The sequence below is a fragment of the Mycetomoellerius zeteki genome, unplaced genomic scaffold, assembly GCF_001594055.1.
Source record: "Mycetomoellerius zeteki isolate Tzet28-1 unplaced genomic scaffold, Tzet1.0 scaffold188, whole genome shotgun sequence".
NCBI lineage: Eukaryota > Metazoa > Arthropoda > Insecta > Hymenoptera > Formicidae > Mycetomoellerius > Mycetomoellerius zeteki.
The window spans coordinates 1-13,684 of NW_017256836.1; the positions used below are offsets into that span (position 1 = coordinate 1).

Consider the following 13,684-nt stretch of genomic DNA (forward strand, 5'->3'; position numbering starts at 1 on the left):
CCAACGTTACAGTAGATGTTGGAGCAAAATAACATGATACCTATGAAATTCGTAAATATGATCACTTGTTTATAATATTTAATTTTGTAAAACTAGAATGACAAAACAATATTGACGCACATGCTTTAATGCAAATTTTTTTTATCAATATGTACATTATTTCGAAAACATATAAATAATGCACTGAATGTAAAAAAAGATAGAATAATATGTTTGTGTCAGTAAAATGGAAAGCACTGAAAATATTCTTTTCATAGTCGACGTGCTTTCAATATTTTATTTTTAATCTTTTTCTGACACGTTCATATATAATTATCTCGTTTCAAGCATAAAAAAAAGCGCATAAAAACATAGAAATATAAGTGTATGTAGCTCCATTATTATGGTAATTAAATTGATAACTGTTTTTCTTCTTTTAAAAGCAGGCTATAATCTTTGTACGCTTGTCTTGCCTCTGTACATCCATTCATTTTAGCTACATCATTCACATTTTTTTAAATAATTGTAAACATATATATATATATATTTTATATGTACATACATATATTGCAAAGAAATAATTGTTTAGATATTTATACCGTCAGTCGAGAATATTGATAGTCGATAATATTGTATATATAGTATATTTCAATAATCGACAGCCGATTATTTAATTTGATATCTTGCAAACTTACCCAAGGAGTTTTTTGATAGAGGATTACCAATGCACGATATTGGTGCATTTGTCGCATGTAAATAATAATAATGGCGTAGAATGAGGGTGACGGTGAATGCTTCTTCTTGATTAATTTCAATTGATTTATCAATACAAATTATAGAGTTAGTTTTTTTATTTTACTATACTGTGTGAATTTTAAGTAAGATTTAATTAATACTAGTAAATACGATGTTTTAATGTCAATCAGTGGATGCTTTTCATTTGGTGACACAAGTCAAGTTTTGTTTTTGTTATTCATAGAATGCCAAGAAAAAGATTTGTGTGACTAAATGGAAAGTCATTTATTATCCATTATCTCCGATACGAGTCGTGATTTATCGTAGGAGATTTTTGGAGTTAATCTCATCGATTAGTGGGTTTTGTGCTTTTAACCTGTTTTTGAGGTTAACACGACATCTTTTTAAAATTCGGAATATATTGTTACTCTCTGATTATTTGCCTTAACTTTTTGATATGACTGTAAATAATTCTGACTTTATTCTAGTGTTTTGTCTTGATGATTTCAAAGATGCTTTCTTAGTCCTTTACTGTTGAATCGTAATAATTACAATCATATATAGGTTATGTTTAACACAATTCTTGCAAATATTAATAGCTCCCTTATAATGTCATAATTCGAATCATATTTAAATTTAATGTATGTGTAATTTTTATTTTTTAGTTTTCTAATCAGCAGAACTCGACAATGTCGTCTTCATTCATGATATTACGACGCAGTATCGCGACTTCCAGCGTTTGTAATGGAAAGAGGAATTTTCGCAAATTCTTATTATACGGTAAACGTGGCAGTCGCAACTTCAAACAACAACAAGCAAAGAATCCAGATCCTGACATACCAATAGATAGTAAGTTGTTAGTTTCAACATGTAACATTTTGGAGTAGATTATCTTGATAAGTCAACATATGATCTGATTTTATTTGTATATAAAATATATTACCTATATATCATAAAATAAAGAGCAAAAGGATTATAAGTGATATAGAGAAAGATTAGTTTATAGAAAAATTAGGAATATTGTATAATATATATTAATAAGTTACTATAATAAATTACAGAAAGAGGCGTAAGAGATATTGGATACCAGATTGGTAAGAAATTTGTGAATATACCAGAGATGATTCCTGAATTAATTGTTCCTTCATTAGAAGGTTTCACATTGAAACCATACGTATCATATAGAGTGGAAGAGATTACAGAGCCTGAATTCACTGCTCAAGATTTGTTTGATGTAGTATATTCTAAAAAGATAAAAGAAGATTTTGCAAGTGGTCAGTTGGACGAGAACGGGGAGCCGTTAAATCCTAGTGAATACGAAAAGCTCACGCCGCAGCAAGCCAAGGAGCAAGCTAGAAAAACGGGCTGTGATCTTTTCACCGAAAAGAAACCATTGTAAGTTCTGCTAGACTTTTTAATTTATAACACTAATGTAAATATAATTTCTTCTGTGGATCATGTCAAAATAAAGAAAACTTCTCATGTTCGAAACACATTAGTTTGGATCTCAATCTGTATATGTTTTATTTAGAACTCGCATGTATACATATGTCGACAATTTTGCAATTTACAAAAAGTAACTACTTACTATCGTATATGACTGTTGAAGTGATAGTATGTGCGCACTTTGCTAAGAACATGAAAAACGAAATTTATTACATTGTATACATGTATAAGCGATCATTTTTCAGGTCAGTTTCTTTCTTTATTGTTTTTTCTTTGTGACAAATTGTCTGTAATGGCAGTCAGTGTTTGATAGCAAATAATTACTTCCGCAAAACGGATTGTAGTCTTTGTTTTTAAACAGATTACATATTTCTAAAACGATAGCTTACATATAAAACAAGTAGTATCACATGTAATTGTCGCAGAATCTTCCGTCGAAGTCGTATAGTTGTTTTGATGAACAGGTGAAATCAATTTATTGCTACCAAACTTCGTACTGGATTTCTATTTTACGCAATCCAAAGAGTTATGTGAGTCCAGAAAAGACAGGCATAAGAATTCGCAACAATGCCGAAATTGATTTTCAATTCCTGAGATTCATGGATTGATGTCCGTTTGCAGATAGTGGATTGATGTTCGTTTGCGATTAGGCTAACTTAACAGTTATGTCTCACTTATCAAAAGATTTTTGAGCGAAGTTTGATTGTTTCCTGTCGGGTAAAAAATGGCGAAAAATTTGAGTAGTAAAGTCGTTGTCAGAGTTGTGCGCGGCCGGTATTGCTTGCTACTGACTAGATCACTAGGTTCTAATAATATATGTATGTATATGTATATTGTTTTTAAAGTGCTGTATTCATATCAAATGTACAAACGGCTTCGTAATTATTATTGTTTCTCGTCAATGTCTCCTAATTAATTATAATTACGCAAGAAGCTCATAAAACAGAGCTATCGAAATAGAAAATATTCTGTTTAGACGAAACCATATTTAGAGAATATCAGTGAATGATTCATGAAAGATACTTGTATAAAAGTAGTGCAGCTGTTAATACAGTGGCTATAAACGTTTCTAGAAAGAGATAACATATACAAAATGCTGTCAACTTATGCTTACGTAGGAAATGATCATAGTAAATAATTTATTTAAACATCTTTACAGAATGCAGCACTTCTGACACATTAGCTACTATTTACCGCTAATATTATTGTTTTTCGTTATTATTTTCTCTATTTTCTATGGTCACCATTGTGAAGAGTGGAAGAGAAAAACATCTCTAATTTTGTACAATGGAACGTTCATTGAAAAAACATAACGAAAAAATTCTTTTTAACCCGTGTCGTGTTTCCACTCTTCAATTAAATTAATGGAAAAGCTAAAATGGCATAGTACTTGGTGCTCCGCTGTCAAAAGAACTTTAATCCTATTTCAGTCGCTGTCAATTATTCTTTATCGTCAATATTTTTTTTTATGTCTTATTCTATAACGTATTTATAATATCTCCTCAACAACTTGAGCATTCGCATTTCTCTCACTCATTGGCAGTACAGAATTATATCCTCTAAGGATTTATATCGCGTAAATTCGTAATATTCTGTTATTCGTTTTATACATATGAGCGGTTATGGAAATGAACGAGCTCAAAGCCATCTAAGTCTATCTGAATCCGTCAATTAAAAACCCCACAGTTAACAATACTTAAAAAACCCACAGTTCTCTATCTCTCTCCTTCTTTCTCTTCATACTCTCCAATAGCGGAGTTTGTAAAGCAAGTCATATGCCATTAGCTCTTCGATTAAACTCGATTGGTGTTTTGTTAATTATCAGTCTATGATATAATTGGATATTTGACTGGTAGAATCAGTCATTTTAATAAGGCAGGTACACGTGTTACTGTATGATAAAGATTCTTCCTCTGCATGAGAACTTTTTTTTGAGACATAATATATGTATCCTGTATATATTCATGCAGATGTACAACATTGACAAGTATATTTTTGTGAAATGGAGTACAGTAGTGAATGATTTGTGTAGAATATTGTACGCAATTTTTAGCGCGTTAACCAAATCTTCGAGTATCAACGTGACAGGTCAATACAAGTACAAATTTGTAAATCTTTGGCATTCAGTAACATGTACCATACATCTAATCGGAGATCTTGAGTATGTAAAGATATATAATTATTATAGATGAGTGAACGTTATTAAATTCTTCGTATACCTTAGCGTTTCTCTATCAAATGCAAAATGATATGCAACTATGTTAATAAAAGTTAACGTGGAAAGACTAGAGAGGGAACACTGCTGAAATTTGATATAATAATTCAGCTGACTTTTCATACGCAAGATCTCGAGGCAATTACTAATAACGATAGGGCAGAAATTTATTCCATTGGATCCCCTACATTCTCGAAGATCGTTGAATGTGGATTGCTGGTGGCGGGCCACAAGAAACCACCTACACTGCCAGGTGGTAAGTAAGATGCACCTCCACTAAGACCCACCTAATGTTTCATATTGTATCAATTATTTAATATCCAGCATATGAATAATTAATTTCTTTTTTATACTTTTGTATCTATATGCATATATTCTTGGAGAAAATATGTGCCAAGCAAAATGATATGGAAGCATTGTGGGAGATATAAACACTTCAATTTTATAATAAAATATTTTATATAGATATTATATATATATATGTGTGTATATATAAAAATACACGTATATCCGTATATAAAAAATATGCTTGATTACATTGATGCAAAAATGTAAAGATATAAAAATGTAAATTTTTACTTTATTAAGATATAATACTGTAAGAATATTTATATTGCATATTGAATCAAGTGTACGATTGTATAGTAATGTTGTCTATTTTTTCATATTGAATGTTTCCGATTTGAAGTGCGATTTTAAGTTTGAATTGCTAACAAGATGGTATATAATCTTATATCAAGGATGGTTCATGCAGTAAGGCAAATTAGAATAAAAGATAACTGCCAAATTAAAGAAAAATAATCATTTATTTGCATTTAACATAAATAATTGTGCTAATAAATCGCAGGTACTAAATAACATTATAGGTACTAAATAACATTATGTACATTAGCTCACTATTGCAAATGTGGAAAGCATTTACAATAATGCCGAGACACTCTCAATAAAAAAAATCTTATTTTCTATATTGAGTGAACTATGTACAAGGGTTTTCCAATTTCATTTTCTACAGTGTCATTTTCTACGGTGTCGATTAATTTACTTCCTCCAAATAGAGAGTGTCAAAATCACAGTCCAATTGTAAAAAGCGCTCCAATAGCTGTATATATCGCCTCATTCGTAAATTTGCCCGACCTATCTATTTTTACTTCGGTAACTTTTTTTATGAATTTACCTGCTGGCTCCATATTAGCGACCTCTCCGCCAACTGGCAATCCGCTGCCAAGCGGGACGGTAGACTCTTCCACCTCTCCTCGTCTCGCTTTCTATCTCTATCGAAGTCTCTGTCGACGTGTCCCTGAGAGAGAGGCGGCAAAATCTGTGTACGTTGTGCCAGCTTGTAGCTGTCTTGCCTCGGTACGTGATCGGCACGTCTACTGGTGCTGCCGGCGGTGGAAACTGGGATCGGGGTCGGACTACCGCCGCCCCTGTGCCGGTGATATAAATTACGCTTTTGCTGCAGCATACGTTGCTGCACTAGAAGCTGCAGCTGTGTACCCGAGTCGCCGCGTATCTTAAATTGCTGTTGATTATCGGGTGGTGTGGACGGTGGTCTAAGATGGACTAAATCCAGATGGCCTCGAGCTTTTCCCGAATCTGAAAACGATTAAATTATTGCATCATCGTAAATCGTGAAGTTGCCAAACAAACAAACGTGACGCACCTTGAATACTTCTCTGCTTGGATGGTCTATCGCTGACACCTTGCTGACAGAATAGTAATCTAGGTCCACCATCGGATGCTCTTCGTCCCTGAGAGACCCGGGATATTCGACCAGTGATAGGGGATGGACTTTTGGGTGGCGGTGGCGTACAAGATGGTAAGCTGCTCGTGAAACAATTCGTCCCTGTATAATCTGGCGGACAGCCAGAATCGAAGCTAGATTCGAAGAGTTCTGATGACGAGCTACCGCTGCCGCCCGCCATAAACAAAGTTGTTCGACTGGGTGGATCAATAGGATCCATAAGCGGGTTATCAAAATGATGTTGATAATCACTTAATCTTCGATTGACTATCTGACTGTCAATTCGTTGACTGATATCGTGATCTAGGCCTAATCTATGCTCTTCAAGTTTGATCTGCGCCTCACGCAACTCGTCTCCGCTTGGGCCTTCTTCTAAATCACCTTCAGCACTACAACAACCTTCATCGGTCGAAGAACTCGTCGAGCTGAATCTCTTTCCCCCTCTGTTGCTATCTTCTCTTCCTCTGAAACAAGAAAGAGATTTTTGTCTCGTAAACATTTGAAATAAATATTTGTGTTCTGCCATTATAGCTTTTTGCGGTGACTGCGGACAGATGCTTTATGTAACAATATGTTCAAAAAATATTAATATTATTAATCAAGTATTCTCATCATTTCATCTTTCAGCATTAGTCCTGCTGTTAAATTGTAGAAAATACCATTACGTCGTAAATTAATTTTGTGCCCTTCTCACGAGTTTCGTATTGTTATGTTATTTGTTCAACTATTATTAGTAGCATAAAATTATTATAGAATATAAAATATATTTTCAGGGTAGTAGATTTTGTCAATCAAATGTAATTAATGCGAAAAACATGAAATCATAAATGATATAAACATTTGTTCAAATAATAATGTGTTTTTACTCATAATAAACAAAGTAAACTAAAATCAACTAAAATTATAATTAAAAATCAGGATTTAGGGTAAAGAAAGAAATAAGAAAATGAAATGAGGAGTTACCAAAAATAAAGCGACAGCAATGTGCTTCCAATCCAACCTGTCCTGATAAAATCTTCAATATGTGCGTCACCCATCAATAAAGTTCAACGTCCCACTAAGCTATCGCTGTAAATAAAAATTGATTGCATTAAGGCATTGTTCTTCCTAAGGATAATTTTCCGACTGGTAGGATTGGAAGTTACTAAATTGAAAGTGATGTTTAAAATTAACTCCTTAAAAGAAAATACATGTGATGATACTTATTGTTAGTAATGTATGTCTACCTTGATTTAAATTTATCTTCTTTTGTTCTTGCAACTGTGGACCAGCAGGCATTATTAATGGTACTGCTGACGCGATGTTGTTTCAACCTTTCCAGCAGTAAGAAATAAATAGCAGCATGATGGTCATAGCTGCTATTTCGTAAAGACTGTTAAAAGATAACATTCGTGTTTACATAATACAATAGAAGCTCGAAACAATATGTATATATAATAATTTGTAAAAATCTAATGTTTTTCTGATTAACTGGACAATGCCAAAATTTTTTTTTTCTGAATATATAAATATTATGTGTATATATATTCGTAATTTAATGTAAGACAACAATGAAAGAATGTTTTCTTACCTCTCTAGTGCGACTAATGTCTATTCCTAAACTGTGCATGAGTCGAAGTATTTGTTCATTTGGTTCCTGAATGGATGACGATGGCCGCGTTACGATCACTGAACAAATGCTATCTGCCGTCCCCGCCATCCAGCGGTGCCTCTTGATTTGTGGAATGGTGTATCGTTTGGAAGGCTCCAGCACTAACATCTTACGTATTAGGCTTTCGCAATCTGTAACACGAATTTGATATGTAAATGGAACGCAAATACTAAACATATAAAATGTATATGCATATTTTGTATATAATCACCTGTGCTCATAAAGTAAGGAATTCTAAATCTGCCGCTTAGCACACGATCTCTTAATGATTGAAGAGTTGATCCATCGAAGGGCAGTGCGCCGCACACTAACACGTACAATACAACGCCCAGGCTCTACAAGAACGAATTATTTATTTCGAATCAATTAAATTCGAATTATGTAAATTCGTTTGGCTGTCTTGAATTTTTATCATATCATTATGGGAAACTTACCCATACGTCGATTTCCGGTCCGGCATAATGCTTCCCACGAAAGACCTCGGGAGCAGCGTAGGGAGGACTACCGCACCATGTACTCAATCGTTCTCCTGGGGCAAATCTGTTACTGAAGCCGAAATCGGCAATTTTTACATTCATCTGAGCATCGAGAAGTAAGTTCTCCGCTTTCAGATCACGATGTGCCACACCCGTCACATGGCAGTACTCGACTGCGGAGAGTATCTGAGCGAATGTCGCACGTGCCCTAGGTTCTCCCATTCTTCCATATCGCGCTATGTAGTCGAATATCTCACCTTTGCTCGCGTACTCGCACACCTACAACAGCGACGAATAATGCATTTTATTTGATAATAAGAGAAAAAGAAACGGCTACAATTTTTTTTCGTTATAATAATACTCTCTAAATTCTTTGGAAGAAGTGAGATTTCACTTGAAGAGTGAAATCTCACTTTAAAGAATAAAAATTATCAACCTTGAAAAAGAGCTTAATTTTTAATCTTTAATAGTGAGATTTCACTCTTCAGAGTGTGATTTACTCTAAAAGTTTTAGAGAGTACTCTCTTTTGAGGTTTCCACGGATATTTTCTTCAAAGAAGTTATACGGTTTGCGGTATCTCCGTGTCTTGATACATCATTAAATTTCAATGTTAAGTTCCATGTGAATACTTCACCAAGACGAGAAGCAACCTGATACTCAGTATAATATTCACGACGTTAGCATTTAATGTATCAAGACACGGAGATAGCCTATAAACTGCCTTGCTTCTTTGAATTTTATGCTTACCATATAAATCATGTTCTTCGTCTCCATAACTTGATATAATTTGACGATATGAGGATGCTCCAGCTGCTTCATTATTTCAACCTCTCTATAAACTTTCTCTAGATTAGTAGGATCTAATTGGGTTTTGTCGATTATCTTAATAGCCACCTAAAAAATAGCGTTAAATTGCGTCGGTAATAATGGTAATTTCCTTTTTTTTTAAAATAACGTCATCGCTTAAAAAATATCGGGAAGCGCGTACCTCTGTTTTCGTAATTCGATGTCTAGCCAGTTTTACTACGGCAAAGTTACCTTTGCCGATCGTGCCTTCGATGTCGTAAAATCCGACGCGAATTTGCTTTTTACCCTGTGTCGATCCAGTATCCATGTTTAAATATCTCGTTCAACTTGCACGCTCTTATGAATTAATTTCTTCCCATCAATCTCTTCGCTAATCTATAACAATAGGAGCGCACGGCTTTAGAAGAGAAGCACTTCTAGTTTCTAATAGTTTCATAAAATGGTTTCAGATGTAAAATGGCTTCGTGTAAAATAACAAGCGCATTATTTAATTTTTTTATTAACCCTTAAACACTATTACGGGATAACACAATGTAGTGGACACTACATGTTATGGCATATCCAACCCGATTCGATTACTTATAACTTTCATAAAATTATTAAAAATAAATATACTATAAAAATGAATATATAATAAAAAAATTGTTTCCAATCGAAACGTCAGACATTAAAAAATTTATTAATTAAAAGAGTTAGCAGTAGAAAAGTATTGAAAGGAGGAAGCCAAGTATGTCATACCGAAAAATGGCGTTTAAGAATTAAGAATAAAAATGACGAAAATAAGGAATTGTAATAAAATAACAACGACAACAAAAGTGTGTTAAATATAATATATCCACATATTTTGTTGGAGCGGAGAGTCGCAAAAATGTGAAAGCCGAAATGTGATCGTTCACATAGAAATTCTTTCGAAAAGTTTGCTACTCAATGTCATTATTTGTGTAACTTTTAATAGCCGGTCTTTCACCAAGCTTTTATCACTACCGTTTGAAACGTCGATTTTTGTCCACGGCCCTTTGTGACTTTCCGCTCTTGTGCACTGTAGAGTCTTTTTTTTTTTTCATGTAGTTGTGTCTGTGCGAGCAATTATACGCAGGCGCAGGCTCCGATGAAAATTCATAAAGAGCCACTTCGAAAAGTCGGATCTGACGGATCGGATTTTTATGACCCGTAATTGCTTTCGTTGTCGCGCGCGAGTTTTTACGCAAATATCAATATCTCCTGCCTCGCTCCCGAGGTATATACATACATATCGGACGATATCGGCGAACGCGCGTCTAACTTATGATAATTACTTATCACGCGTATGCCGCTGACGCGAGTTGGCAAGGCCGATCAGCCGTCGAAGGCGATGCGATGTATCCCGGAAGAAAGGACGTCGTGGACGTGGATAGAAAAAAAGGAGAAAAACAAAACATACGCGAAAGAACGAGAGCGACGAACGATCTCAAGGAGAGCCTCACGTCAAGGATTCGCCGCGAATCCCGACGAAGTACAAAGTCCCGCCCGCAACAAGTACAACAGAAATCCTCGGCTGACGTCACGGATCGACAACGACCTCCTACCCATCGAGAGAGACACCGTCGATCGATCGCCGTCGATACTCCTCGATAGGGAGAACCCCGCGCGGTCGGACGAGGTCGCCGACGTCAGGACGCGGACGCGGACGTGAAATCCCGCTCGGACAAGCACCGCGGCGATCTCTCGGACCGGGGCGGGGGAGGGGGGTTGGAGTGTACGCGGTACCGAGGGATGGACTCCCCTTCTCTCGAGTCGCTCACCTACCTTGGCTCGGGAATTACCGGTGGGCCGCCTCGAGGATCCCCCGATGAACGCGCGAAGCGAGACAGATGGAATTGACAGCGACGAAGACGACCAGGAGATGGTACTCCAGAGGACCCATCGGTGAGGATGCGCCGGACGTCGTGGCGCGCGCGCCCGCCAGATATCCGGAGAGATCCCTCACAGGGATATTTGCGAGTGTCCCCTGTGAGTCCACCACCGCGAGCGGACGGAGCGTAAGCGGAGCGGTGACTGCGGAACCGTCGTCGCCGTGCACACTGCCTACGCGCGCGCGACTCAGCGTAGGAGCTCCGCTCGGCGCGGCGGTTCGATAACGACTGACCGGAGCCCCCTCGTACACCGTACCCGTCGCCCCGGCCATTCTTAGTGAACCATCCCTCTCTTTGCTTCCTCTCTCGATCTCTCCCTCTCTCCTCCTCTTCGCTCCCACGACTCGTCTCTTCACCCCTTCTCTTCTCTTCTCTTCTGCTCCTCGCTCCCCTTCCATTCGCCCGCCACCCTCTGTCCTCCCGCTGCTCCCACGTAACCTACGTCGGTGCACCCGACGCCCACCACTACCGATTACTACCGTGAGCGCTCGCGCCCGTTATCTTCGACAATTGACGTCACGTACGTATACGTGCCCGGTGTCTGTCTCATCGTTAATTGCTCCTCGATGCAATTGCACGACGATGTAGCGACGCTGTACGTCGGCACGTGACCGGTCCGAGTGCGCGTTACAACCGTGATTCGCGCTCGGACATTAAGTACGAATAGCGAAATGGCAAGGGCGTATGTCGCCGCTCTCTCCGATGACCTAAGTCCATTCGGGGGGCACTTTGCATAAAGTAGATTGCATAATACCGAGTGCCACGCCGCCTCGGTCGCCGCGTGTCGGGTTCACGTCGAGGATACGAAAACTCGGATACGGTCGTCCGTTTATTTACCTTACAACCCGGGAAACAGCCGGAATTACGCTCGTGCGATTACGATCGTTTATTTAGACATCCGCGAATCTCCGCGAGATGAAAAATACTCTCTTCGTTAAAGCGAAAAGGTGAACTATCTTTCGAAAAAGACGCGATATATTCCGGCGCGATGTTCTCGCACGTATTGCTAATCGCCGTTCTCGGCCTCGTTGTTTTGCTCTCGAGCGAAATTCCTCTCCTCTTATTTATCTCGCCTCTTAAGGGGGTCTTCGCATGATCGACGATTACTGTTGCTACTCAGCGGTATCGACAGTAAAACCTCGAGCGGCTGTCATTAAAACGTGAAAGTCAGAAAAATTCTGGAACACTCTCTACATAATCTCTGTATTATTATAATTGTTGAATTATAGGTAAAATTTGTACTCGTCATTTTTTAGTTTTCGAAAGTTTTTACTAGCCGTTTATTTCGCGCAAAACGGACTTACAAGCAATCGATCGTAAGTCGGTTAAAAAGACGGTCGTTAAAATGCAAGTTGAAGCTTCTCCTTTTTTTATCTTATTTTAATTGACGAAATACATTGTGCATTTATACTTACATAGCGGTTTTCTCAAGCCTTATACTGCAATTGAATGAAATGATGTATTTATTTCGCGCAAAACAGACCAATAAAAGATCGATCACAAGTCGGTTAAAGAGACGTCGTTAAAATACAAGTTGGAGCTTCGGCCTTCTTCTATTTAACATATCGACTACCACGTCATTCATATACTGATGACGCACAATTTCATGATAAATTTCTATACCGAAAGAAAAGTATTTTATATTTATAATTATATATATTTGTATGGCAAAATAATTATAATAAGGAGCTATATTTTTATTACTGCTATAACAAACTGCTTAGTAATAATAATTACATTTCTAGTTCTACTAAAAAAAATACACGGTTGGCACCGAAAATGACTGTAAATTACAATTAAATTATAGTAATTGCAACAATTTTTTTCTCTCAATGTAGAAATATATATTTTCTTTCGTAATTAAAAAAATTTTTTTCATTCTTCTTTTCACATCATAAAACATGAATTTAAAAAATTTTTTTAATTTAAATTAATTTTTTATATTAGAAAGAATTACGATAGAAAACGTATCTTTCTCGGAGTCTTTTATAAAAATGAGTGTCGTTCATATATGTATGAATGACGTGGCAATCGACGTGATAATCATTCTCGACGCTAACACATAGCTGAGAGACACAGGTACAGCAGCTCGCGAATGTAAACGCAAGTTGTGTAGCTCTCGAGCGAAATCTTTTAGATCCCATTAGATCACGGTCATATCTATCTGGCATAAAATTTTAGATGACATGAAACGATCGATTCTAGATTGATCGTGGTGTGCGCAAACGAAAATAAAATCGAAGGTACTGAGACACTCTTTGCATGTATAGTCGCATGTTAGAGTGGTCATACACTCGCGCGTATTGATAGTGTCATAAATTCATATTGACGATGCGCTGAGAATAATAGCGATTTACGTGGGCGGTTTCATTATTTTTTCCATAATCTACCGAGTAGGGCAAGGGTATTTCGGGCTGAGGAAAACGGACATGGATTCGATCGGCATTATAATCCTCGTGCCGATAATGGAGTCCGTTGAGACTAAGGTTACTATGTCTGAATCACAAGAAAAGAGGATATATACGTATATTTTTTTAAAAGAAGGGAGAGAGTATAATTTTTTGATGCGTTAAGTATAGATATTTAATAAAATAAAACTTCTGAAACATAATTTTTATTACTTTCTCAAAATCTTTAGAGTGGAATTTAATTCTAAAGAATGACAATTGAGTCAATGTTGATAAAAGTGGCCCAGTTGTCAATTTTTAAGAAATTTCACTCTTTAAAGTTAGATTCCA

At 36.7% G+C, this 13,684-nt stretch overlaps 2 protein-coding genes across 6 annotated transcripts; one reads left to right on the forward strand and one right to left on the reverse strand.

The window, feature by feature from the left end:
* The first annotated feature begins 748 nt into the window (after positions 1–748).
* mRpL41 (mitochondrial ribosomal protein L41) lies at positions 749–2,179 on the forward strand. Of its 5 annotated transcripts, none has more exons than XM_018446683.1 (3): positions 749–819; positions 1,380–1,563; positions 1,776–2,179. In XM_018446683.1, exons 2-3 carry the CDS (start codon positions 1,404–1,406, stop codon positions 2,111–2,113), a joined length of 498 nt encoding a protein of 165 aa, XP_018302185.1. In that variant the 5' UTR covers positions 749–819; positions 1,380–1,403; the 3' UTR covers positions 2,114–2,179. The 5 variants fall into 5 exon arrangements, with proteins under 5 accessions (XP_018302185.1, XP_018302184.1, XP_018302188.1 ...); XM_018446682.1 differs by having other exon boundaries at positions 755–766; XM_018446686.1 differs by lacking the exon at positions 749–819 and adding an exon at positions 840–857.
* Positions 2,180–4,344: 2,165 nt separating this feature from the next.
* On the reverse strand, positions 4,345–11,161 carry LOC108721953 (MAP/microtubule affinity-regulating kinase 4). The gene is made up of 10 exons (XM_018446801.1): positions 10,840–11,161; positions 9,236–9,429; positions 8,995–9,141; positions 8,205–8,525; positions 7,982–8,105; positions 7,690–7,901; positions 7,346–7,491; positions 6,039–6,583; positions 5,550–5,971; positions 4,345–4,662 (listed from the first exon to the last, which is right to left on the reverse strand). The coding sequence occupies exons 2-10, from the start codon at positions 9,359–9,361 to the stop codon at positions 4,543–4,545; spliced, it is 2,163 nt and encodes a 720-aa protein (XP_018302303.1). The 5' UTR covers positions 9,362–9,429; positions 10,840–11,161; the 3' UTR covers positions 4,345–4,542.
* Between the last annotated feature and the right edge of the window lie 2,523 nt (positions 11,162–13,684).